Raw genomic sequence first — 25,312 nt, forward strand, 5'->3', positions numbered from 1 at the left:
AATTCCTTGAAAAATGCCTATTTTACAGAGCCTCTACTTCCTCTCACTCTTTTTCAAACTCTGAAGTTTTGGTGATGATTTCATCATTCAACTGAAACTATTCTCTCCAAAGCTAGCAATGGTCACTTAATTGCCAAATCTAATGGCCTTTTCTCAAATCCCATCCATCTTTAGCATTTCACACTGTTGATTCCCTCCTTTCTAGCTTTTCATTACACACTATTATCTTGAGGTTTTTGTCCTACCTGACTTATTGCTCCTTCTTACTTTCCTTTGCTCTAGCTGCATCCTTGTCAAATTCTCTGTAGGTGGCCCCCATACCTCTATCCCCCCTGTACAAAATTCTCTTTTCTTCTTATGTGTTCTTCCTCAGTGCTCTCATTAGCTCCCATGTGACCAACAACCATTTCTATGCAGATGTTTTCCATAACTGTATACCCAGCTTCTCTCTTCTGAACTCCAGTCCCACATTTCCAAGTGCCTATTAGATGTTTGGAATAGGATGTCCCATAGATCTTATGACCTTCCAAACTTTCTTATTACCGTTAAAGCCTCTACCATCTACCATCAACCTAGCCTCTTATATTCTCAACTTAGGTATCCTCCTTCACTCTTCTTTCACACAGCTACCATCAAGATCGCATGACCTCTTACCTGGAATATTATAGTAACTTTTTTTGTTTGTTTTTGGCAGGGCAATGAGGGTCAAGTGACTTTCCCAGGGTCACACAGCTAGTAAGTATCAAGTGTCTGAGGCCAGATTTGAATTGAGGTCATTCTGAATCCAGGTCCAGTGCTTTATCCACTGTGCCACCTACCTGCCCTGTAGTAACTTTTTAATTGGCCTTCCTAATTCAAATCTCTTCTTTTCTAACGAATTTTCCACGGAGCTGCCTAAGTGATTTACATAAAATATAGTTGTGATCATATCATCCCCTTGTTCATACATCCTCAGAAATGGGGAGTCCTCTTTTCTCTTTTTTGTTAAATTTCTTCTTGGGACAATAAAATCTTAAATTGAGATTATTTTTTCTGTCTCCTAGGAAGACAGGTATTTTTTTTTCTGTCTCTGATTTGTAGGAGAAATGAAACATTAAACATTATTTCTCTGATCTGTTTATAGGAGACAGGCAGATATGTCATGTTCTCTTTCTAGTTAGTAGGAGATATAATTTTGTAATTTCCTGATCTGTTTATTAATTTGTAGGAGAAATTAAACATTATTTCTCTGATCTGTTTGTAGAAGGCAGGCAGATCCAAAAGCTATATTTTAATATTTGATAATAGTTCACAATCCTTGTGTTCTCAATGAAGGATAATTAAGACATACTAAAAGAGAACCCATTTTAATTATTATGGCTGTCAGGGCTCAGTATGAGGATGTCACAAGGAAATTGAATCCAGCCTCTTACAATGAAGAAATAGTACTATGTTGCCATCACTGAGAGTAGGTAGTAGTACAAATTTAAAAATTGAGGCCAATTTTAGCCTCCTGGATCCTACCCATTTGTGGGGGTAACAATTAGAGAGGCATCAGGTAATTCTACTGCAATCACACACTAGCTCAGACTATTTTAGGCAAAGTTGTGGTGCGGACCAAGTGCTCTTTAGGTTAACATTGTTCCCAAATAGATAGATAAGGGGCCCAGTTGTGGGACCTTTGAGAAAGAAGAATATAAAATTAATTTTTAGAACTTGGTGAAGAGCTCCAGGGAAGCCAGATCACCTCTTGCCAAGTGTTTTAGTTTGTTTGCTTGTTTGTTTGTGTGTTTGTTTTTTATCTCCTAGCCAGTAGTTTTTTTTTGTTATATCTTGGGAACCATAACTTAAATACTGACCATAGCTTATCATTTTAGAGTAAATTTGCCATACAGTCTCCAAATAACTATAATTTGAATTTAGAAATTATAAGAAAATATTTTCTTCTATCCCTGCCCCAGACCTACCCATTACAACAAATCCATGAACATTTGCTCTTAATCAATTCTATTTTACCAAACTGCATTTTAAAGACTTGTCTATATAATTATATTTATCCTTGAACTTTGAGGATTAGCAGACTATAAAAATTATCATATGTGAGTGTCAGGCATTATGGACTTAGAATCAGGAAATCTGAGTTTTATTTAGGCTTTGCCATAAATTAGTGATTTGACCCTGGGGAAATCACTTCAACTGGCTAAGTCTCAGTTTCATTATTAATAAAATGGGGAAAATAATTCGATAAAATACCATCTATTCAATGCCCTCATGTTCCACATGAAGAAACTGAGACAGAGAGGTAAAGTGATAAATACATTCATATGGATAGTGGATGCCAGGGAGAGGAGCTGAACCCAGATCTCTGACTCTAGCCTGACTATTCTTTCTACTACAACTTGTAAAATCTCCCTTTTACTTTCAAGATAGTCTTCAGGGGCAGCTAAGTGGCATAGTGGATAAAGCACTGGTCCTGGATTCAAGAGGAGCTGAGTTCAAATATGGCCTCAGACACTTGACATGTACAAGCTGTGTGACCCTAGGCACACATTGCCCCACCAAAAAAAGAGTTTTTAGCTTCACTGCAGGAATAAAATAAGAAAAAGCTATAAACCTTCCTTGTCTTTGACAAAGCAAGACTATCCTTTTTCCTCAATTCAAGCATAGCTCTAGAAGGACATGACCCGTGGCACATTCTACATGAAACCAATTAGAGAACTTAACCCCAAAATGCAATAAACATTTATTATGTGTTTAATACCTACAATATGCCAGACATTGTACTAAACACTGGAGAAAAAATGAATAACAAAGCTTAATGTGATAAACCCTTTTTTTCTTGTTGAGCATCTTCTAGTTTATACTAAATCTTTATTTCTACCTTCCTTCTCTATATATGAATGATCATCATAAATCTAGTTCAGGACACAGATCCAAAAACAATCACAAACTAAGGCATTTATGTTCCTGTCCTGAAGTAGAAGGAGCATGTGAGGATGATAATAATAGAGGATCCTGCCCCAACTTAAGTGCCAATACTGGTTGAGACAAAGAAGGAGATGGATGGACATTGAATCTTGCTTTACAATAGTTACTCATGCATAATGGATGTAATTTTCATATCCTCATCACCAGTTAATTTCTCCAAGTTGTTACCAGTTACAAATATTTTTGGTGTAATGGTAGAGTGAATATAATTGTTACTTTTTTATTTTACCAAGGTATTTTGTTATTGTCTTAATTAAATATTTTGCTCTTTGTTCTGTGGTTCCTGGAATAAAGAACACATCAGAAGGCACAAACTATGAAGACTACTATTGGGCATATGCTATATGCCAAATATAAGCTTCTGTTGTCAAATCCTGAGGCCCCTTTTTACCTCCAAGATTAATGTAGGGCATTTTATGTTTAGTCCACTTTCTATATTGTTGTGGAGGTTGTGAAGGAGTTAAGGCAAAAATGCTGCTTTCCACTTTCCCATCTTGACTCCATTCACTCTGAAATTCCCTTCTTTGAGCACAATCTCTTAACAACCCATTTATCCCTTTGCCTTGCAACCCCAAATGCTGTTCTTTATCTTTATCACAACTTCCTGTCCCTGAATACCTTAGTTCTTTCCCTGGTTATCACCACTGTACTGTCTATACTTTCTTCCTCCCCCTTCACCAACTGAAAAACCAGTTCAATTCTATACTGTTCTCTTAAATCCCCTGTTTCCTAATCTCATTTAAAATCTATTCCTGATAAGTCTTAGCCCTGAATTACTCCCACCATCCACTGTGTTCACTTCTACTTACATGCTGCCAAATAAAGCTGTAGAAGAACCATTCTGAGTAGATCCACTGCAAATTTATATATGACATGAACTGGGTTCTCACTGCATCAAGGCAATCATTTTACAGTTCCATAATCAACTCACTAGTCTACTCACTACAAAGACTTTTCCAAGCTCTTTCATCCCTCGTCAAGCCTCCTACAACTTCCCTTCTCCCTCTAACTCAGGTGAGAAATGTCATATTTATCTGGAAAAAAATTAAAGTCATTCTCTGAGAGAGGCTTCTTCTCCCCCTTCTGTTCATCTCATCACCCAGATGCCTTTTGTCTCTGTGCCTTCACCTCTATCTTACATAAAGAGGTGGCATTTCTCCTTTATAAAAGAAACAAACTCCTTTACATGCACAAATCATCACATTTAATTCCATCTTGCAAGAAGATTGCTGGTCATCCCCCCTCTATCACCTATTTCTCTCTCTTTCTCTTTCTGTCTCCTAGCTACTTCCCTGCTGCCCACCAACATGCCTATATCTTCCTCATCCTTAAAAAACTCTGATTTGATCCATCCATCCCCACTAACTATTGTCCTGTATTTCTCCTCTCTTTTGAAGCTAAACTCCTTAACAGGGTTTTCCTATTGTCCTAAAGAGTTCTATCCTGTCTTCTTTTCTTCTCTCTTCAGACAATTTCACTTGGTGATCTCATCAGCTTGCGTAGATTCAATTATAATCTCTATGATGATTATTCTCAAATCTATTTATCCAGCCTTAACCTCTCTGCTGACTTCTAGTCTTATTTCCAACAGCTTATTGGGCATCTTGAACTGGATGTCCTGCAGATATTTTAAACTCAGCATGTCCAAAACTGAACTCATTATCTTTTCCATCAAATCCTCCTCTTTCCCTAAGTTCTTCATTACTGTCCAAGGTAACAGCATGCTCTTAGATACACAGACTTGAAAACTAAGTGCAAACCTCAACTAATCATTTTCTTTCTCACCTCATATCCAATCTGTTGTCAAGTCTATTGATTTTACTTTAATAATGTGTCTTATATATTCCTTCTTCCATCCTCTGACACTGCCACCACCATGATTCAGCTGTTGATCACCTCACATTTAGACTTTTGCAATAGCCTGCTGGTTGGTATCCCTGCATCTTCTCACCCCATCTAGTCCATTCTCCATTCAGTTGTTCAAAGTGATCTTCCCAAGGCCCAATTACAACATGTGCTTTGTTTACCTTCTAGATATGATTTTATTTTCTATATTTATCATGTTTATCTGTTACATAAATATTATATCTGTTATATAAATATTATCCTCATCATCAATCTTATTTGAACATTTGTTGTTTATTTGTTTTAGTCATGTCCAACTCTTCATAACTTCATTTGTGATATAGTGTAGTGGCATGCCATTTCCTTCTCCAGCTCATTTACAGAATAAGGAAGGGAGGCAAACAGGGTTAAGTAACTTGTCCAGGGTCACATAGCTAGAAAGTGTCTGAGACCAAATTTTAACTCAGGTCTTCCTGAATTTAGGTCTGGCTCTCTATCCACTGTGCCACCTAGCTGTTCCTGTTTGAACATAGTTGTCTTCATATTGTATCCCATATTAGACAATGAGCTCCTTGAGAACTTCTTTGGGCGGGGGAAGTGGCTTATAAAATAGAATTTTATTGACTGATTTTCTGTTAAAAATGTATTTCCCTGTTTCTTCTTTTTTAAAAACTAGTCATCCTTTAGGGTCTAGCACAAATGTTACTTCCATTGAGGTGTCTCTCTGATGAATGTGAATCTTTCCAGGTATATACTTTCTATGTCTTCTGATTCCCTAATGATCAAGATGTCTGATGCATGTGAGTTCCCTTCATTTCAGGCCTTCTAGTATTTCTGTATATAGTAGGTACTTGAAGAATGGTTAAATTGAATTGAACTGAATTATGCTTAAAGATGCTATAATTGTGAATCCATGGGTACTCTTTTGTTTTTGGTTTTTGGTTTTGGGGGGTTTTGTGGGTCAAATGAGGGTTAAGTGACTTGCCCGAGGTCACAGCTAGTAAGTGTCAAGTGTCTGAGGCCACATTTGAACTCAGGTCTTCCTGAATCCAGGGCCAGTGCTTTATCCACTGAGCCACCTAGCTGTCCCTGAAAGAGGTACTCTTTAAGAACTTTAGGACCTTTTCAGAGAACATCAAATGAAAGTGTGAAGCCTTGTTGGTAGAGTGACATCATTTGCTTAAGTCTTTCCTCTGGAAGTCCTACAGAGAGAGCAACAGATGAACAGCCTGAATACTGCATTGGTAAAACACTGATGGGATAACCTTTAATTCATCAGGTAGATCCTCTAGGAAAGATTTATGGGGAAATGGGCAAGAATCACACAGGAGGAGGAGGCAGCAAGGAGTAGGAATTGGCAAGATTAGAAGTACCCAAATTGGGAGGGGACTTCTGGGGCAGAGCCAAGATGGGGGAGGAAAGGCAGTGAGCTCTCAAACTCATGACACAATCACTCAAAAAAACATCCAAATAATGCCATAGGACAATGCCTGGAGCAGCAAAACCTACAGAAGAATGTGCTGAAATCATCTTCTAACCAAGAACAGCTTGGAAGGTCAGAAGGAGGGAGCAGCTGTGCGGAGACAGGAGTGGAGCCCAACCCCACAGTCACCCTGACACAGATCCAGTCCCAGGAAAGCCTCACCAGAGAAGGAGAGCCCAGAACCTCTGAATCAGCTAAAGTATCAGTGTCGTCTGGAACTAAGCTCACAGTCTGGTGAGAGGACTGAGCCCTTGGCAAGGGGAGAGACTACAAGGGTCTGTGGTGGTGCTAAGGCAGAACTTGGCTTTTTTACCCCTGCTGGGAACCAGGAGGTAGCCTTGAGTAGTAGTGGTCCAGGTGGGGAAGGGGCACAGGCTCATTAGAGCTACCAATGACAACACACAAAGCTGGTTGATTAGCAAGTTGGTCTGGAGTCATCTAAGGACCAGGGAACAGGCCAGGAGAGTGACAAACCTGATCCTCCTGAAATCATGGACCTGGGACTTCTGAAGCTTGGGATACTGCAGCCTGGAAATAGTGCCCCATTTTAAGGAGCTAAAAGTCAAGAAAAAGAAAGGCAAGATGAGCAGAAAGACAAAAGTGAGGACCATGGGAAGTTTCTTCAGTGACAAGGAAGATTGAAGTGCACCCTCAGAGGAAGATGTCAATGTCAGGGCCCCTATATCTAAAGCTTTCAAGAAAAATATAAATTGGTCTTAGGCCATAGAGGCACTCAAAAATGACTTTGAAGTTAAAGTTAGAGAGGTAGAGGAAAAAATGGAAAGAGAAATGATGGTGATGCAGGAAAGACATGAGAAAAAACTCAACAGCTTGAAAAGTCAAATTGGCCAAATGGAAAAGGAGGTACAAAAGCTCTCTGATGAAAATAATTGCCTAAGAATTAGGATTGAACAAATGGAAGCTAGTGGTTTTATGAGAAACCAAGACACAATAAAGCAAATACAAATGAATAAAAAATAGAGGGCAATGTGAAATATCTTCTTGGAAAAACTGCTGACCTGGAAAATAGGTCCAGGAGAGATAACTTGAAAATTGTTGGTCTACCTGAAAACCATGATGAAGGAAAGAGCTTAGACATCATCTTCCAAGATATTCTCAGGGAAATTTTCCCTGATATTCTAGAAACAGAAGTTAAAATAGAAATTGAAGGAATCTACCAATCACCTCCAGAAAGAGATCCCCAAATTCCAGAGCTCTCAGGTCAAGGAGAAAATATTGTAAGCTGCCAAAAAGAAAGAAATCAAGTACTGTGGAGCCCCAGTAAGGATAGCACAAGATCTAGCAGCTTCTACATTAAAGGACCAGAGGCCATGAAATATGATATTCCAGAGGGAAAAGGAATTGGGATTGCAACCAATAATCACCTACCCAGCAAAACTGATTGTAATCTTTCAGAGGAAAAAATGCGATTTTAATGAAAAAGAGGACTTTCGGGTATTTGCAAAGAAAAGACCTGAACTGAATGGCAAATTTGACTTTCAAATACAAGACCCTAGAGAACCATAAAAAATGGACTTGGGGGACATACCTGGGTTCATGCAGTGGGCGACTGTCTTGTGTCTGAGGCCGGTTTTTGGCTGGGATCTCCCTGGGTCCAGGGTGTATGCTTTGTCCACTGTGTCATCTAGTGGCCTCATGTTGACATCTTTAGGGTTAAATTGAGGGGTGAAGGGAATTCACTGGGGGAGGGGGGAAGGTCAGAGGTGAAATTCCAAATGAAGGAAACAGGAAAGGGCTTATGGAGTGGGGGAAGAGATGGGGGAGGAGCAGGGTAGTAAATGAATCTTAAACTCATCAGAAAAGGCTCAAAGACCTTAAACTCATCAGAGTTGTCTCAAGGAGGGACTAACACACACACACACACACACACACACACACAACTGGGTGAAGTAATCTATTTCATCGGGGGGCCTTAAATGAGCCTAACATTCATCAGAATTGGCTCAAGACCTCAATCTCATCAGAATTGGCTCAAGGAGGGAATAACATACACACTCAGTTGGGTGGAGTATTCTCTCTAACCCTGCAGGAAAATAGAAGGGGAAGGGGATAAAGAGAGAGGGGCAAAACAAGGAAGGGCAGATTGGGGGAGGGGACAGACAGAAGCAAATCCCTTTTGAAGAGGGATAGGATGAAAGAAGATAGATAATAGAATAAATATCATGATGAAGGGAATAGAATGGAAGGAAAACAGTTAACAATAGTAATCATGAAAAAGAGAAAAGAGAAGAAAATTGTACAAAAAATATTTATAGCAACTCTTTGTGATGGCTAAGAATTCAGAATCAAGGGAATGTCCATCAATTGAGGAATGACAGTAGAAGCTGTGGTATATGATTGTAGTGGAATGGCATTGTGCTATAGGAAATGACAAACAGGATCATCCCAGAAAAGCCTGGATAGACTTATGAACTGATATATAGTGAACTGAGCAGAGCTGCAAGACTTTGTGCATAGTGACTGCAGTATTGTTCAGTGAGCAATTGTGAACAACTTCATTACTCTCTGCAATGCAATGATCCAAGACAATCCCAAGGGACTAACGACAAAGCATATTATCCACCCCCATAGAAAGAATTGATCAAAAGAGCACTTGTGGATTGTACATATATAACCTGGTTGTGGTCTTGTGGAGGGGGGAGGAAAGGGAGGGAGGGAGAAAAATCTGGAACTCTAAATTTTATGAAAATGAATGCTGAAAACTACCCTTACATGTAACTGGAAAAAAAATGTTTGTTGCTAAAAAGAAAAAAAGTCTTTCCTCCACTTTTCAAGAATTGAAGTCATATATTCCAGGACAGATCCTTCACATCGAAAGAATGAAGGATAAAAAGAAGCATTTTGTGTGTGTGTGCCTTTTTTAGTGTACTTCAGAATTACATACTCCATCACCATGCCGCCATTTTTTGCTAGCTTACCTTATAAGAAACTACTTCAAATGAATCTACCCTCCCTGGTAATGTGGAAAGGGCAAATTAAAGCCCAGTTAAGCAAGTTAGACTAGCCTTGATTTCTGACAATGTGTTGAATGTAACTTTATGAGCATATTTCTATGAAGGAGACTTAAAGGAAAGAAGGAGTCATGAAGTATATTCCAACCCCCTCCTTGCTTAAATTCTGTTGCAAAAGCAAAACGGCTTTGAGTTACCTTTAATATCTAACATTATATATGTATATAGAATGAGAAACCCTGCAACATATGTGTCATAAAACCCCAGTGAACCAAACATGAGTAGGTTCAGCCTGGACTATCCAATTGAGATCCTGAGAAACCCCAAAGGGAAGATTCGTAAGAAGGAAACAGAGATAGCACCTTATCTTCTCATCAGAAGATAAAAGGACAGAAGTAGATCAACCTTATGTGCTGATTCTGTCTATGCCCTACCTAACCTTTGAGTAAAACAAATTTAATAGGGCCTTCAGGGAACAATCTGGCTCAGCCACTATCCCTAGATAACATATGGTATATCTCTGTATTACACTATGATAATTGGAATAGATTCTTAATTATTCATGCATCCTCTTAAATAAAAATCTTTCTCCAATAATATGGAACTCCTAAATTACTAAGTACTTTAACAAAGAGGACTCCCAATTAATTCTAAACCAATTTTTTGGGGTTGTTGTTTCTCCTAAATTTAGTGTTATGATTTTAGGATGCTTTCTCCTTAAAGGAAAGGGCTATTTAGTTTGAGGGTTTTGATTTTTGTCTTTTTACTCCCAGAGTCTATTCCATTGCCTTGCACACAGTAGGCTCTTAAGTGCTTTTCAAATTAAACTCAATTGAACCATAATATTTTGAGGTGAAAATCTCATATCAGTCATCTTTTCCAAACTTTTCATTCTATAAATATACAATTACATTTATAAATGCAATTAGAAGTGGAAAAGATTTGCCCAGGGTCACACAAGTAACAAATAGAATTAGAATTTAAATTCAGGTTTTCTTCTTATTCCAAATCCAGTGCTTTTTTGGGGAAAATAGAATTCTGCCAATTTAAAAATCAATTAGATTCCAACATTCTACTTTTCACTTAATTATCCCATAATTTTCCTGTATCCTCTCCTCCACAATACCATGAAATCACTATATCTTATTTTTTCTTAATCCAAATCTAGAGAAAATGTAGTAGAATAAATGAATCAACATGACAAAGGAATGTTGAGATATTTTGTTTTTCACCAGTACAATTTTTTATTACAAGGCACAACCATATATATAGAATACATAATTTATCACCATTTTAGAATATAAGTATGTACATAATATATGCATACATTTCTATCAGAGCTTAGAAAAGAAACAAGAAAATACTTTTGATTTGGAGAGCAGAAGAATTCATTAGGGCAAAAAAGCTCCTTCCCTTTGGAGACATTGTTTTCAAGTTCCTGCTGAATGGAACATTCTTATGAAAGGACCATACAGCTTAGTCACAGTTCTACCTTTAAGAAAGTGCTAATAGAAATCCAGTCAAATGTATTCCCTTTACTCCAATTTTATATCCTGTCATGCTATATTATACATACTAAATAACTACAAGGGGCATGAGGGTCAATATACAAGATGAGGGCCAACTTTTGCTCAGAGATATACCCCCAAATAGCACTTGATTGTTAGGAATTGTGGGACTTCCTTTGAAATGTTTTGAAGTTTCTTTTTACTTATTGCTATAAATCAATAGATTAAAAGGCTAAAGATTATACCTATAATTTAATTAGAATAAGAAATTCCCAGGTGAAGAACCTCCCTTTACCAATATAGGTTGGCATCTTGTCTGCAATGTATAAGGGTTGTCTAGAGCACTGGGAAGTTAAGTCTAGGGTAACACAGATAGTTTGAGTCAGTCGGACTTGAAACTCGATTTTCTAGTAATCCCCTACACCCTGATGCCTCTCAATTTGCATTTGTTGTAATTTTTTAAAACAAGATTTATGAAAGGTTGTTCCGGATAATCATAATAAAGATCTTGAGCACTCAAGAATAACGCATTTTTCTACAACCTGGTCATTCTATTCATTCTTCTACCTATGCTCCTCATTGCTGACTGATTTATCTCACTGTACCTATCTCCAAACCCTTGATCTTCTGTCACAAACCCATATGATAGGAATGATCACTGGGAAAACTGGGAAGGTGGAGAAATTGGGGGGAAAAAGTGGGGGAGCAGTCACTAAGGTTGGACAGCCTAGTCCTGACCTCAGAGAGACTTGTGTTGTGTTTCTTCTTGAAATTAGAAGAGTGGAACATCAAAATATTAGATAAAGAGGACTAAAAGAAGAGGACCCTTGTCAATGCCATTATCTGAGAGTATGCACTTAACACAACTATTGTCACTTTTGCCAAACATCAAAAAATATTTCTGAGAGAGGAGCATAAAAATCCAGGCTATATTGTTGACAAAGAGGTTTTATGCACCATACCCTTCTCTTATTATTATATCCCTAAACTTTGTATCTTTCTATATATTTTGTGACTTCCTACTATTATTCTTACAGCAGGAATTCCCTAAAAGTTTTTTTGGGGGAAAGGTTGCCAGCAATAGTAAGGGGAACATCCATAGCTCTAATAAGTGCCATAAAATTCTCTGAGCATCCCTGGCACAAGAGATGGGCAAATGTCATACATTCAGGCAGAAAACTCAGATGACCTCAGTGCCAGTCAGGGCATTAGCATGAGGACACTTCATAGAATCTCATTCCATGCTTGTTATACATGTTTTTCTTTACTCCCCAGGGTAAACACAGCAATGGGGAGCCTAGAGTATGAACAGATGAGTTTAATGCTCCAGGAAATAAGGGAGATTATTTTGATATTTAGGAATATCATGTATAAGATGCTTAAGAAAGGAACATACCTCTTTACCACTCCCTTAGTATGTCCTCAACCATTATGTATATACATATATGTATATGTGTATATATGTCTGTATACACATATCCATCTAGTACTGCAACTGAGGTATTTGAGTACATCACACTATAGTCAATAAATATTAAAATTGGCTATATATATAGGTATAAAAGCACAAATATGCTTAAATATTTCAATGAAGTATGATAGAAAAATTCCTTAATTTTCAGTTAGAAATATATCCAGTTTTACAGTCCAAAGAATTAGGAAACACTATGTTAGGTACTGTGGAGATCTAAGGTAGACACAAGCTAATACAGTTGAGGTAAATCTTGAAAATATTTGTTTAACTCATTAAATGCCAAGTTTTAGTTTAATTATCACAGAATAAACACAAGTCTGCAGGAGAAAGCAGGAGTATTCCCTTAAGAATTACAATACCTTAGAGTTCCACAGATGTGTATATGTCCATGTCTCTTTAAACCCTAGATGGGGTTCATCTACATGGGAAAAAAAAAACTTTAGTCCCAGATTCACCCCTTGGCACAGACATATGTCAAAGCAATAAATGAGGGAGGGGAAAGCCCTCCAGCTTTTAGAGATGAGAGAATGCACAAATGAGGTACAACTCCCATTACATTTAACACCATTGTGCAATTTTCTTCACTTTTGAGCCTTGAATCCAAATGGCAGAATCACCATGCATGGATTGCCAAAGGCTCTACCTCAATTGTTCTTTCTTTAATTGGTGTCTGATCCAAGCTAAGGCATGATAAAAACAAAACCGTATCATTTCTACCTTTTGCAGAAGAATAACAGTTCACTGATGTGCACCCTCTCACTTTCCCCACCTCCAAGAAGAGTAAAACTGGACTCTATCTGTAGGCAATTGCTGGTATATACCTATAATAGCATCAATCCAGATACTTTATGGGTCTGAACCCCGATAATGGTGAGTTAAGCTTTTCAGGAAGCTTTAAAACTTAACTCTTTGGGGGTAAGCAGGTATACTGGTGCTCTAGTTATCTGAAAGAGATTGTACCACTTCCAAAAGTCCTGTGATTAATTCCTAGGAAATACTTTAATGACCAGAGAAATGCCTTCAAGTACTATAATGATTTCCAGCAATGTCATCACTCCAAATGAATGGGTTAAATGCTTGGCTTCTTTTCAAATTAGGCACACATGTCAAGAAGAGCTAATGACAGGCCAGTCCATTCTTTATCTACATATACAAAATATTTCACGATGAAGCTCTGGCATGTTTTAATCTTTCCAAAGGCTCTCTTACTTCAGTTCTCTTCTTCTACCTGGATCGTCAAAAGATTTTCCTAACATATTTTCCAAGGCATGACTTAACACCTAATCACATGTTAGCTTAAATACCAGAGAATCATAGCTAAAAGCAGTAAACGACATCTGTAGGTGCCAAGTACACTAAAATATATTAGAAACTATATCCCTGGCATCCTAAGAATTTTATTTTTAAATATTAAAAGACTCTCACAATACACAGAAACATTGCACACTTTAGGTGGAAATTCAGGCCATGCGTAAGCAGAAATTTTTCCACATAACCAGAGGAAATGCTTATTATCCACGAAGAGTAAAGGTAAATAGGGTGAGCAATTTCACAGTGGCCATCATTTTTGAAGCTACCACTGTGCAAAAATCTGGATTTACACTATTCAGTCTCGGTCTGAAGCAAATGCTTTTTTTAAAAAAGCACAATTATAGGAACAATATCTCTGCCTGTAAGGCTACAGCAAATGGTGAGGAGCTTAGTCTAAACCTTAGAAGATGGAAATCTGATTTTCTTTTCCCAAACAATTGTCAGATAGTTTGACCTCATAGATATAAAGAGGTCACCTTCCTGCTAATTTAGATTTTTTTTTTTCTCTTCAAACCCTGACTTAAACTTTGGTGTCAACGGAGCTTGACTGCCATAGCATCTTGCCCTTGACATGACTCCACAACATAAGAACTTCTAAAAGTCTTTCAAAAAATAAAATTCTGTTTCCAGGATCAGACTGCTGTGGTAATCTGAGTTAATCCTAGATCATTGAACTCCTCTCTTCCCGGGGAACTATATGACGACATTTCCACGACTAGTCATACAGGTTTATTTGTCCCATCAACCTCCCTCATGTAGGGAGTGTCCTGAACTGTGTTTTGGACTCTGCTAGTGCCCTGTCGCTCCATCCTGGACTTAAATGGGAAACAAAAGTCCCTGAAACACCTCTTGAAATTTTCATCCAAGAAAGCATATAGAATGGGGTTTAAACTGCTATTGGTGTACCCTAAAGCAATGCAGAAATAATAGCTAGAAAGGGCTGCTGTGCTATGGGAGGTACTCCCCAGGGCTTCAACCAGTACAAATATATGAATGGGGGTCCAACAGATAATAAAGACTGCCACCACCACGAGAACAAGCCTGGTGATTCTGCGGAGGTTGCGATCTTTCTCTCGAGAGCCTGAAAGAAGCCTTACACTTTTTAAGCGTAAGATCATCAAAGTGTAGCAAACAATGATAATGAGAACCGGGATCACAAATGCAAAAACAAAGACACAGATTTTCATGAAGAGATCCCACCAGGAATAATCATCATCTGGGAACTGCAAAGAACATTCGATGGTATCTATATCTGGAAGAAATAACAGAAAAAAAAAATTAAGAGGTTAGAACAGCCCATCAATTATGATAGAAACATGGTTGTGATTATTTAAAATGTGCCCATTAGCCTCCCTATTTACATAAATGAACTATGCTAAGATATTATCACACAAAGTAGGCTAACAAAGTACAAATAAAAGCTACACACCCTGGAGGCCATTTACCTTTCAGTAGGGACCAAGAGTACCAAATAGCCAATTATACACAGGTCATGTAATGTGCTTTAGTTATAATGTAAGTCATTATATAAGATTAATAAGCTGTGTTCATTCCTTCAGAATATATAAAATTTCTAATTACTAAAATTGATTTTTCCTTGCTAATTTTCATAAGGAACTGAAGTGATATTTTTCTATTGGAAAACTGCCTTTATAAAGTTCTTTTAAATTATTTTTTCCAACTTTTAAACCACTGACAACATAAGATAAAATCCAGTTGTGTTAAATAATAGAAGTTTGAACCTTAACATGCAACTTTACAAAGACTCACAAATACCAAAGAAACATGATAGGTTGCAAGAAATCTGGTAATGAACCAATATAACCCAGGAATCAAAGCCCTCTGCTTGGGACTCTCCTTATTGGTGAAGATCAATGTTCTTCACCTGAATGAGGAGAGAAGTAGATGAGAGCTTGAAGCAGAAGAAAGATCCTGGTTTTCTGACTTTCAGTTTTGAGAGAGAAAACACTCTGTTATAGTTTCACTTCAGGGAGAGGTCCCTGAAGGGGAAAAAAAAGACTCCAAAAAGAAGCTAACTTCTAAGCTATAAGTCGCATACATTTCTGTAAAAATAATTTTCAGGAATGAGGATCCCATATGATATGTTGGGCTTTTGCCTAAAATGCAAACAAAATAATTTAGAAAGATAAAAATTTATAAAATATTTGAATAATGGTGGCATTTTGGTTTTACTATTTTTTTTTACTACAGTATAAAAAAGAAAGGCTGTGGTGAATTTTCTCCTTTTAACCTAGAAAAATGTTTCCATTTTCCTGTTTCATTTTGGTTAAATAGATTTGGTTTATTATTGGAAGAAGCAGAAACCTGGTCCTATCCTTATTAAGGATATATCCAGAGGGGGGTTGGCCAGTTCCCTTCTTTCTCAGCCCTATCTGCTTACTTTTTTTTTCCCCTTTTGTGTATGGGAAAACAGTTGAGATAGTAGAGAGAGAGATTCTTTTCTTAAAATTTTCAAAACAACATCTTACCAATGGACAAAGAAATTGTAAACAATAATATTATGGTATTTTTTTTAGACATAAGAAGATTCTGTTCCCTAAAAATGTTTCCTAAAAATATGAAAATATCTTTCATAACAAATAACTCCCAAGACAATAAAGCATGCCATGTTCAGATTGCTCTTAGTCATCCAATAAATTACAAAGCACGGGATTATTGCGAATACTAATAAGGATAAATGTTTTAGAGACAATCCCTTTAGCTGACTCAGACACAAGTCAAAGAGGAGTAGATGAAAAACCAATAGGGTAAATAGTGATTTTTAGCCCCTAAAGAGAGGTGGTACAATGGATAGAGTGCCAGGCCTAGAGTCTGGAAGACTCATCTTCCTGAATTCAAATCCAGACTCAGACACTTACTAGTTAGGTGGCCCTGGGAAAGTTGCTTAACCCTGTTTGCCTCTTTTTCCCCATATGTAAAAGGAACCGGGGAATGAAATGGCAAACCACTACGGTATCTTTGCCAAGAAAATCCCAAAATGGGATCACAAAGAGTCAGGCACAACTGAAACAACTGAACTAAAACAAGTATACTTTAATATAAAAAGAATTATACAATAGAATGATCTCCAATTAAATAGAAGGAATTATTATGGACAAGAGAGGTGTGCTTGATTACATAAAATAAATCTAAGATATATGAACAAAAAGTTAATATAATTACATTTTTTTAAAAAGCAGCTTGGAAAAGAAATTTGTGGCAAACATGACAGATACAAATACCCATAAAACCATTAGAATTTAAAAGGGCAACTCTTAGTCCACAATGTAGGAAATAAATAGACATTTTTTAAAAGAAGGAAGTCATATTGTTCATAATCATTTAAAAAATTTAAATTTCACTTATAATTGTAGAGGTATAACAAAAAATATTCAATATAAGTAGGGTTGTAGAGAGCCAACTAGTAGAATTATAAACATGGACTCTTTGGAGGAAAAACTTTGCAGTACACTGTGAAAGTATAAAAAAAAAAATCAGCATGCCCTTTGATCCAATAATTCCTCTGTTGGAAATATATACTGAAAGTGTTATGAAAAATAATAAAAATGGCGGATTGCTCAAAAATTTTCATAGTGCTATTAGTTATATTTAGAATAATAAAAGTCCAGTAATAACCTGAATATAGAATAGAAGAGTGATTAAATAAAATTTTAATGCACTAATGTAATGGAAAACTATAATCTAAATAACAGGCAAGTATGAGGCAAATGAAGAAATGTGGAAATAATTTTAATAAATAATGAAAGACAAAGTCAAACTAGAACAAAAATATATATTAATTATAATCATAAAATAGAAAAAGTAAATAAAAATGAATATAAAAATTATCCTGTTGAAGACTTAGGTGGAGGAGTGACTGAAAAGTTATATTTTATATTACAATTCAACTATTTAGATATAAATAGGAAGGAAAAGAGTTTAATTAATTGTACTGAAGTGTCATATTAAATCACTAATAATTTTTCAAATAATTTTTAAAAGAGGAGAAAATGAAGGCAATTATTATGAAAATGAAATTATTATGAAAATTAAAATTAAATATATATTGGGTATAAATATTTTTAGCCAGATATTGTCTACATTCTAGTTTAGATTGTCTACATTTTTCTTAATCTCCAGAAGGAGCTTCGAACCCTTCCTTAATAATCTATTGTCTTTTCTTAATTTTAAACTCATGTCTAAAGCTTTTTTGCTAATTATTTGTCAAGTTAAACTTTTTTCCCTGTTTTTAGATTTTTGTTTTATTCTAATTTCATCTACATAAGGAACACTCCATGTGAACACTCCTAAACATTGCCTTGAATGTTTAGAGGTTAAAAGACTTGTCCAAGGTCCTATATTAAACTAAGTCTTCTTGTCTCCAAGGCCAGTCCTTTATTCACCACACTGAGCTGTCTCTGTTCTTTGTTACTACACTAATAGTATGTCAATGCTATAAGGGTATTTCTGTGATTCATCCTTGTTGATACTTCCTCCACCAATTCCCTTCAATAGTCAACGGCTTATCAAATCTTCTCACTTCTACTTCTTAAAAGATTCTCATATTTATTTATTTCTCTCCACTCATATCACAACCACCCACTCCAGGCCTTCAACACTTGTTGGTTAGACTCTTTTCTTCCTTCCTTTCCTTCCTGGCAATCAAGGTTACATGATTTGCCCAAAGTCACACAGCAAGTAAGTGTCCGAGGCCAGATTTGAAATGAAGTCCTCCTAAATCCAGGGCCACTTGCCCTATCTACTGCCACATCTAGCTATCCATTGTCTGGACTAGTTCAATAGACTATTATTTGGCCTGTCTTCTTCAAGCGTCTCTTCTTTCTGATCTATCCTCCACACAGCAGCCAAAGTCATATTCCTATAACAGCAGTTGAACTGTGTCACTCACTACTTAAAGAAGCTCTCTTATTTCCAAGACAGGTTCTTAAGTTAGTTTGTGTCATGAAGCTCTTTGACGGTCTGATCAAAATATTTTTAAATGCATAAATACCTAGGATCATGAAGGAAACCAATTATGATGAAACAGATAACAAAATTATATTTAGATTCACCAACCCTAGGTTAGGAACACCTGATCTCCAATAAATATAAAGTCTTCCATTTGCCATTTAAAACCCTTCAGAATTGATTACAGCCTACCTTGCTAGGCTGAGGTACATTCTCCCCATTCCCGTGTATACAATAGGAACATTCTTGAAATGTCCTTTTTTCCTCCTAACCTCCACCTATTGAAACCCCTATGGTTCAGCTTAGATGCTCCCTCTTTAAAGGGAGACTTCCTGAAACCCCCAGTTCCTGGTGCTGTTCCCTAAAATCACTTTCTATTTGTTTTAGAGAACTCCTATATCTACTTATCTATACACATTTTGTATCCCACTGCAGTCCTTTTGGGGAAAAGGCTCTCTCACTTTTATCTCCCTATATCCCATGACTATAGGGGTTTGGAAAGAGACTGAACCTGTGATTTCATTGATTTAGGGAACTTCCTGTTGCAATGAGGATTACTGGCTTCTCTGCAACTTTAGAACAAAGTGGACCAAAGCAGGACTTAACTTTTTTCCACTCATGATCCCTTTTAGCCAGAGAAATTTTTATGCAACCCTAGATATATAGGTACATAAAGTAGGTATGCGAATCAAACATTTACTGCTAAATTTTTCACAACCCCCACATTCAGTTATGCAACTTCATATGGGGGCCCAACCCACAGTTTAAAAAGCTAAAACATAGAGCACCAAGAGATTAAGTGGTTTATCTAGGATGACTCAGTCAATATGTATAAAAAGTAGTACCTGAACCAAGGACTTTCTGGCATCCAGTCTAACTCTTTACCCACTACATCAAGATGCCTCTAGCCTACTACCCATTTAATAACAAATGCTTTTTGAGTGACTTAATAAATATATCATTAATAAATACTTTTTGTAAGTACTAAATATATGCTTGGGGGGGGGCAGGGCATTTAGGGTTAAGTGACTTGCCCAGGGTCACAGAGCTAGTATTTGTCAAGTGTCTGAGGCTGGTTTTGAACTCAGGTCCTCCTGAATCCAGGGCCAGCCCTTTATCCACTGCAGCACCTCCTTTTGGAATGACTAAACCTCTCCCATGCCTCAGGAGATTAGTTTCATGAGTTTATGAAAGCAAGAAAATTAATCACCTGGTGGCCACTATTTATTAATGACCTTTTCCAAACTTGTCTAACTGAATACTCAGACAGCACACAGGTCCATCACAAAGTCACAACTAAAGACATTCCAGCTGAGTAGCATCTTCCTGAGTTCAAGACCCACCGTCATAGCCTTTGATATAGTCATCTACATACCATGATGAATCACAGTTGTCAGACTCCAATGGAAGTATAATATTCTCTGTAGTGACTATTATTTTTTATTCAGTCATTTTCAATCATATCTGATTCTTTGTGACCCCATTTAGGATTTTCTTGGCAAAGATACTGAAGTGGTTTGCCATTTCCTTCTCCAGCTTATTTTACAAATGGAGAATTGCAGCAAACAAGGTTGAATGACTTGCCCAGGGTCACTCAGCTAGTAAGTGTCTGAAGATGAATTTGAACTCTGGAAGAGAAGCCTTCCTGACTTCAGGCTGGGCATTCTATCCACTATGCCAACTAGCTGCCAGTCATACTCATGAAGAGTACATTTGGTTGTTTGTTGTAACATAGTAGTTGAAAGCATATAGGTTCTGAAAATACATAAATTTAAATCTCTAATAATTTCCATTATAATGACTTATGGCTTGCAAAGCCCTTTCCTCAAACATCCTGAAGAAATAAGTACAAGTAACTATTATTATCCCCATCATTTTGCAGAAGATGAAACTGAAGTTCAGAGAATGTAAGCCCAGAATCATAGGCCCTCAGAGGCCACTAAGTCCACCCCGCATCTAAGCAAGCATTCTTTCTATACAACCTCATACTCAAGTGACCATCCAGCCTTCATTTCAAAACCTTCAATGAGAGAGAAGCTTCCATCTCCCAAAGTAGACTGTGCCATTTTTGTAAAACTTTAATTGTTAGGAAGATTTTTTTTCTTCCCACCAATTTGCATCAGAAATATCCATTAGTTGTTCTTAGACTAAGCAGTATAATTCCTCTTGCATGTGACTGGCCTTCAAACACCTGAAGATGCCTATCAAGTCCCATGTCTTCTATTTTCCAAGCTAAATGCCCCCAGTTTCTTGAATCCATCCTCATTTGGCATTAACTAAAAGTACCTTCATCATCATGGCTGCTCATTAGCATATCCATATCCTTCCTAAAATGTGTTGTCTAGAACTTAATACCATACTCGAATTATAATCTGACCTTGGAAGAGTCAAGACAATGAAATTATTACCTCCTTGGTTCTAGATGCTGAACCTCTAAATGCAATCTCAGTGTTCATTTCCAATCTTAGTTTAATGATCTGCCTAGTTTCATGCAGATAATAAGTATGAGAGCCAGTATTCAAACCCAGTGATTCTGACTGTTTATCCAGTAGTTTTTCTGCCACATCAGTTGTTGTCAGTTACCAAAAATTCTAACATGCTTGATATTCAATGTAATGTACAGAAACTCTTTTCTTAGAAAATTCTTATAAAGGAAATGTTTTGGTGTCCACTATACTCTGAACTGCCCTACAAAAGCAATACATTTTTCTGTGCTGATTTGGTGTCCAGTAAATTCAATGAAACAATTATAGCTTCTGCCCTCAATGTGCCTATATTCTTCTCTCCCTATCACTTAGCCCATTTCTTCACACACTATAGGAAATTAACATGTGCAATTTTTTTTTACCTTGTCTTTGACTTCTAATTATGCACAAAGACCCAACACTTAAAATAGACTTATGAGTTTGTTTCTCTGTGGACATAAGCAACAAATTCCATATGTGTTTGAGTCTATATCTTCTCCTTAACAAATAGTTAGGAACAGGTATTGTTGTGCACATCTGTAATCCCTGCTACTGGCAACACTAAGGCTGGAGGACCTCTTAACCTTGAGATTTCCATCGGAGTTGTAATGGGTTGAGTGTATCAGGTGCCCACACTGATGTCCAGCAACAATATGATGAGCTCCCAGGAGCAGGGGGGTAGGCAGGTTTTTTAAGGAGGGGCCTGAATTGAAGGAGAGAAGATAGATAGGATATAGGAAATAGGAGAGAGAGAGAGAGAGCGACTGAGCGAGAGACAGAGACAGAGAAAGATACAGAGAGACAGAAAAGAATGGTAAGGGGAGAGGGAAAGGAGAGGAAGAGGGAAATGGAGAGTGAGGGTGAGGTAGAGGAAGAGAAAAGAGAAAGGAAGAGAAAGAGAAAGGGGAGGAAGGAAGAGTGAAGGAAAGGGAAGGGGTGGGGAAAATGAGAGAAAGAGAGAGAGAGAGAGAGATTTTATGATTTTATTTGGGAATCTTGAAATAGCTATCAATTATAACCTGTGTCTATGTTGGAAATCCGTTTCACAGTTTTATAAGAGAAAAACACCATGTGCTTTATTAAATTACGTTTACCACATAAGATATGTTATTATTTTAGGACATGTACCTAAGCCATGACCTTGAAAGCATTTTACAGCCATATGTAGTCAATTATCTGTGCCTACAGGTATTCATGAACTGTAGCACTTACACAATTGCTGGGGAGAGAAGCATCATCTATAATTTTCAAAGTGATTGTTCTGCCAGCAAAAATGAAATTCTATTAAGAGCAGAGTTCTTTTCATAACTGTACCTTTTACCCTAGAGATGCAAAAACCTAGAAATAGAGTGAAAAGAATAATGATACAGTTTGGCTGGGGACATGAGTTAATGACCTAAACCTGAACAGTTTGTGTATCTCTAAGTCATGAATTCTGTTACTGTGATTCTGAGTGGACTAGACCCTTACATGAATAAAGCAAAATAAATGGTGCTGCTGAAGATGTGCTGACTTGTTACTAAGGAGGGAAGCCTCTCCTATGAGGGCTTTAGCATTTGGACTTGTTCCATGGGGCAGAAAACATTCAGCATGGTCCTTGGGTAGACACTCCAAGTAATTATGGCGTGCTTGTTAAATCCATTTCCTTTTTTTCCTTTATGTACAGAGCTGAAAATCAGTGTGGACAAGAATAATCCTTCTTACCCTTCTGGGGAAAAATGTGATTTCCCATCTTTACAGATTTAAGCACTATTTTTCTTCCTATCTTCTATTTTTTTCTTACTAAGTCTATTTGCTATGCACCAAAATACCAAAATATCATTCTAAGAATTCACTTTTCTCTTATTCTCTTCTAGTGACTAAATTTTTTAATGTCAACTGAATTTTCCTGTGGATTTTCATGTAAACTGAAGTGAATAATGACTAGTCATGAATTAATTTGGTACAAACTGCTTATTTGATTTAACTATTCTTTTTTTTTTTTTTTTTTTTTTTTTTTTTTAGTGAGGCAATTGGGGTTAAGTGACTTGCCCAGGGTCACACAGCTAGTAAGTGTCTGAGGCCAGATGTGAACTCAGGTACTCCTGACTCCAGGGCTGGTGCTCTATCCACTGCGCCACCTAGCTGCCCCTGATTTAACTATTCTTTAAAACAAAAGTTGAATTGATAATGATTGGTTAAAAGTAATTTTGTGCCTGAAGAGTCTTTCCCATCAATATCCCCATATGTTCAGTATCTAAATGTACTTGCCTCAGACATTAGATGTATTACCATTGGCAAGAAACAACCTCTAATTGACACAGTTTCCTCATCTGTAAAATTATGATGAAAATAACAGCAACTACTTCTCAGGGTTGCTGTGAGGAAAAAATGTAATAATATTTTAAAGTGCTTTGCAAACCTAAAAGTGTTTTATGAATGTTATTATTATTATTGTTATTATTACTCTATTCAATTTATACTATATTTGGTTTGTAAACAACTTTTCGGATCAAATCTATTGTACAAAGTTAAAAGTAAGGCATGTAAACAAATATAATCACAAATGGCATGCTATCCTGTATTTTATCACCTATATTAAAGCAATATATTATAGTTAGGACAATGCTGAATTTGGAAACAGGATTGCTCTGGATTCAAAGTCCATCTCAGTTGTATGACAGTGAGTAAACAGAACCTCTTAGAGGCTTATTTTTCTTATCTGTAAAATGGGATAATACCAGCCAGGGCTGTAATGAGGGAATAATGAGAAAATATAGATAAAACCTCCATGAAACCTTAAATTGCTATAGAGAAATCTCAGCTCCTTTTTTCTAGAGAATACTTCATGCCTACCTGCACTTAAGTCTTATTCTGATTTCTCATTCATTCAGTCAATTAACATTCATTAAAAGTATGCTATGTGCCTGCCAAACTGTGAGAAGTGCTAGGAATACAAAAAAAGGCAAAAAACAACCTCTGCTCCCAAGAAGGTTACAGTGTAATGGTGGAGAAAACTTGCAAATGGCCATGTACAAACAAGCTATATACAAGATAAACTGGAAATAATCATAGTCTGGAGTTGACCCTAGATTTTCAAGGCCTATAATAGAGGAGTGTGAGGTCTTTCAGATCCTACCAAGTAGAAGAAGTTTTGAGTCTAGATCAGGCTGGTGACAGAACAGCTACTTACCATCAGAGGACACATCTAGCTAAATTCAAAAGGGCTTGGCAATGAAAAGATGGCCACTGGATAATGTTTTGTTATTGTTGTTAATTTTTTATCAGAGCAATTCATGACCACAATTGGATTAAGATGGAGTGTCCACACTGAGGAATCATGGATATTTTGTAGTAATGAAATAACTCAGACCTATTATTATTTTTTTTTTTTTGCTTAACAATAATAAGTAGCAGGTAGAAATTTAAGTAGCGCTCTAAGGTTTGCAAAGTGCTTTACACCCCCATTTCTCAAATGAGGAAACTAAGTATGAAACAAATTAAGTGATTGGCCCAGGGATACATAGCTAAGCAGGTTTTTAACGTCTTCCTGACTACAAATCCAGCACTCTATCCACTACAACACCCAGCTGTCCCAACTAATAAGTGGTACTCCTTACTACAAGTTAAAATGATTACTGGAATAGAAGAAAGTCACTATCTTCCATGCCTGGAATTTTCTCCCTCCACATCACTATCTTTTGGTTTCCTTCAAATCCCAGCCTTCTAAAAAAAGCCTTTCCTGATCCCCCCAAATTCTGGTTAATTCCCTCAGTTGATGATCTCTGATTGTACTCTCTTGGTGGGGGAGGATGGAGGGAAGCTTGGGTAGGAATAAAAGAGTTAAACACTGACCACACTTACCTTCTCTGACCTTGGTGCCCCCTAGGACTATAGCAGAAATACCAACAGAGGATGATAATAACCAGATACATATGTTGATCATCTTTGCCTTCAAGGGAGTACGGAAGTCCAAAGCCTTGACAGGGTGACACACAGCAATGTAACGGTCGACACTCATCATGGTCAGTGTGAATATGCTGGTGAACATATTATAATAGTCAATAGAAATCACTATTTTACAGAGCACATCTCCAAAGGGCCATGAATTCATTAGATATTCGGTGCTTTGAAAAGGCATAGTGGTAGTCACCAATGCATCTGCCATGGCCAAATTAAATATGTAAATGTTGGTCGCTGTCTTCATCTTTGTATATCTGCAATACAAAACAAAATCAAGGTTTTCAATCTGCATGTCAGATTTATGTATCACATCACAGAGCCATAGGATTTTAGCTCTAAAGGGGACCAGAAGGAATAACCCCTTACAACTGTGGAAG

General features: G+C 37.0%; 1 protein-coding gene across 1 annotated transcript in view; it reads right to left on the minus strand.

Annotated features, from left to right (window-relative positions):
- Window positions 1–10,502: 10,502 nt before the first annotated feature.
- Window positions 10,503–25,312, minus strand: part of OPRK1 (opioid receptor kappa 1) — a 37,335-nt gene continuing 22,525 nt past the window's right edge. The window contains exons 3-4 of the mRNA XM_043977994.1: window positions 24,837–25,189; window positions 10,503–14,812 (exon numbers count right to left, since the gene is read on the minus strand). Coding sequence (XP_043833929.1) covers window positions 14,280–14,812; window positions 24,837–25,189 — 886 coding nt within the window. The 3' untranslated portion in view covers window positions 10,503–14,279. The remainder of the gene's footprint in view (window positions 14,813–24,836; window positions 25,190–25,312) is intronic.

This window comes from Dromiciops gliroides, chromosome 1, assembly GCF_019393635.1.
Source record: "Dromiciops gliroides isolate mDroGli1 chromosome 1, mDroGli1.pri, whole genome shotgun sequence".
NCBI classification, from domain to species: Eukaryota; Metazoa; Chordata; class Mammalia; order Microbiotheria; family Microbiotheriidae; genus Dromiciops; species Dromiciops gliroides.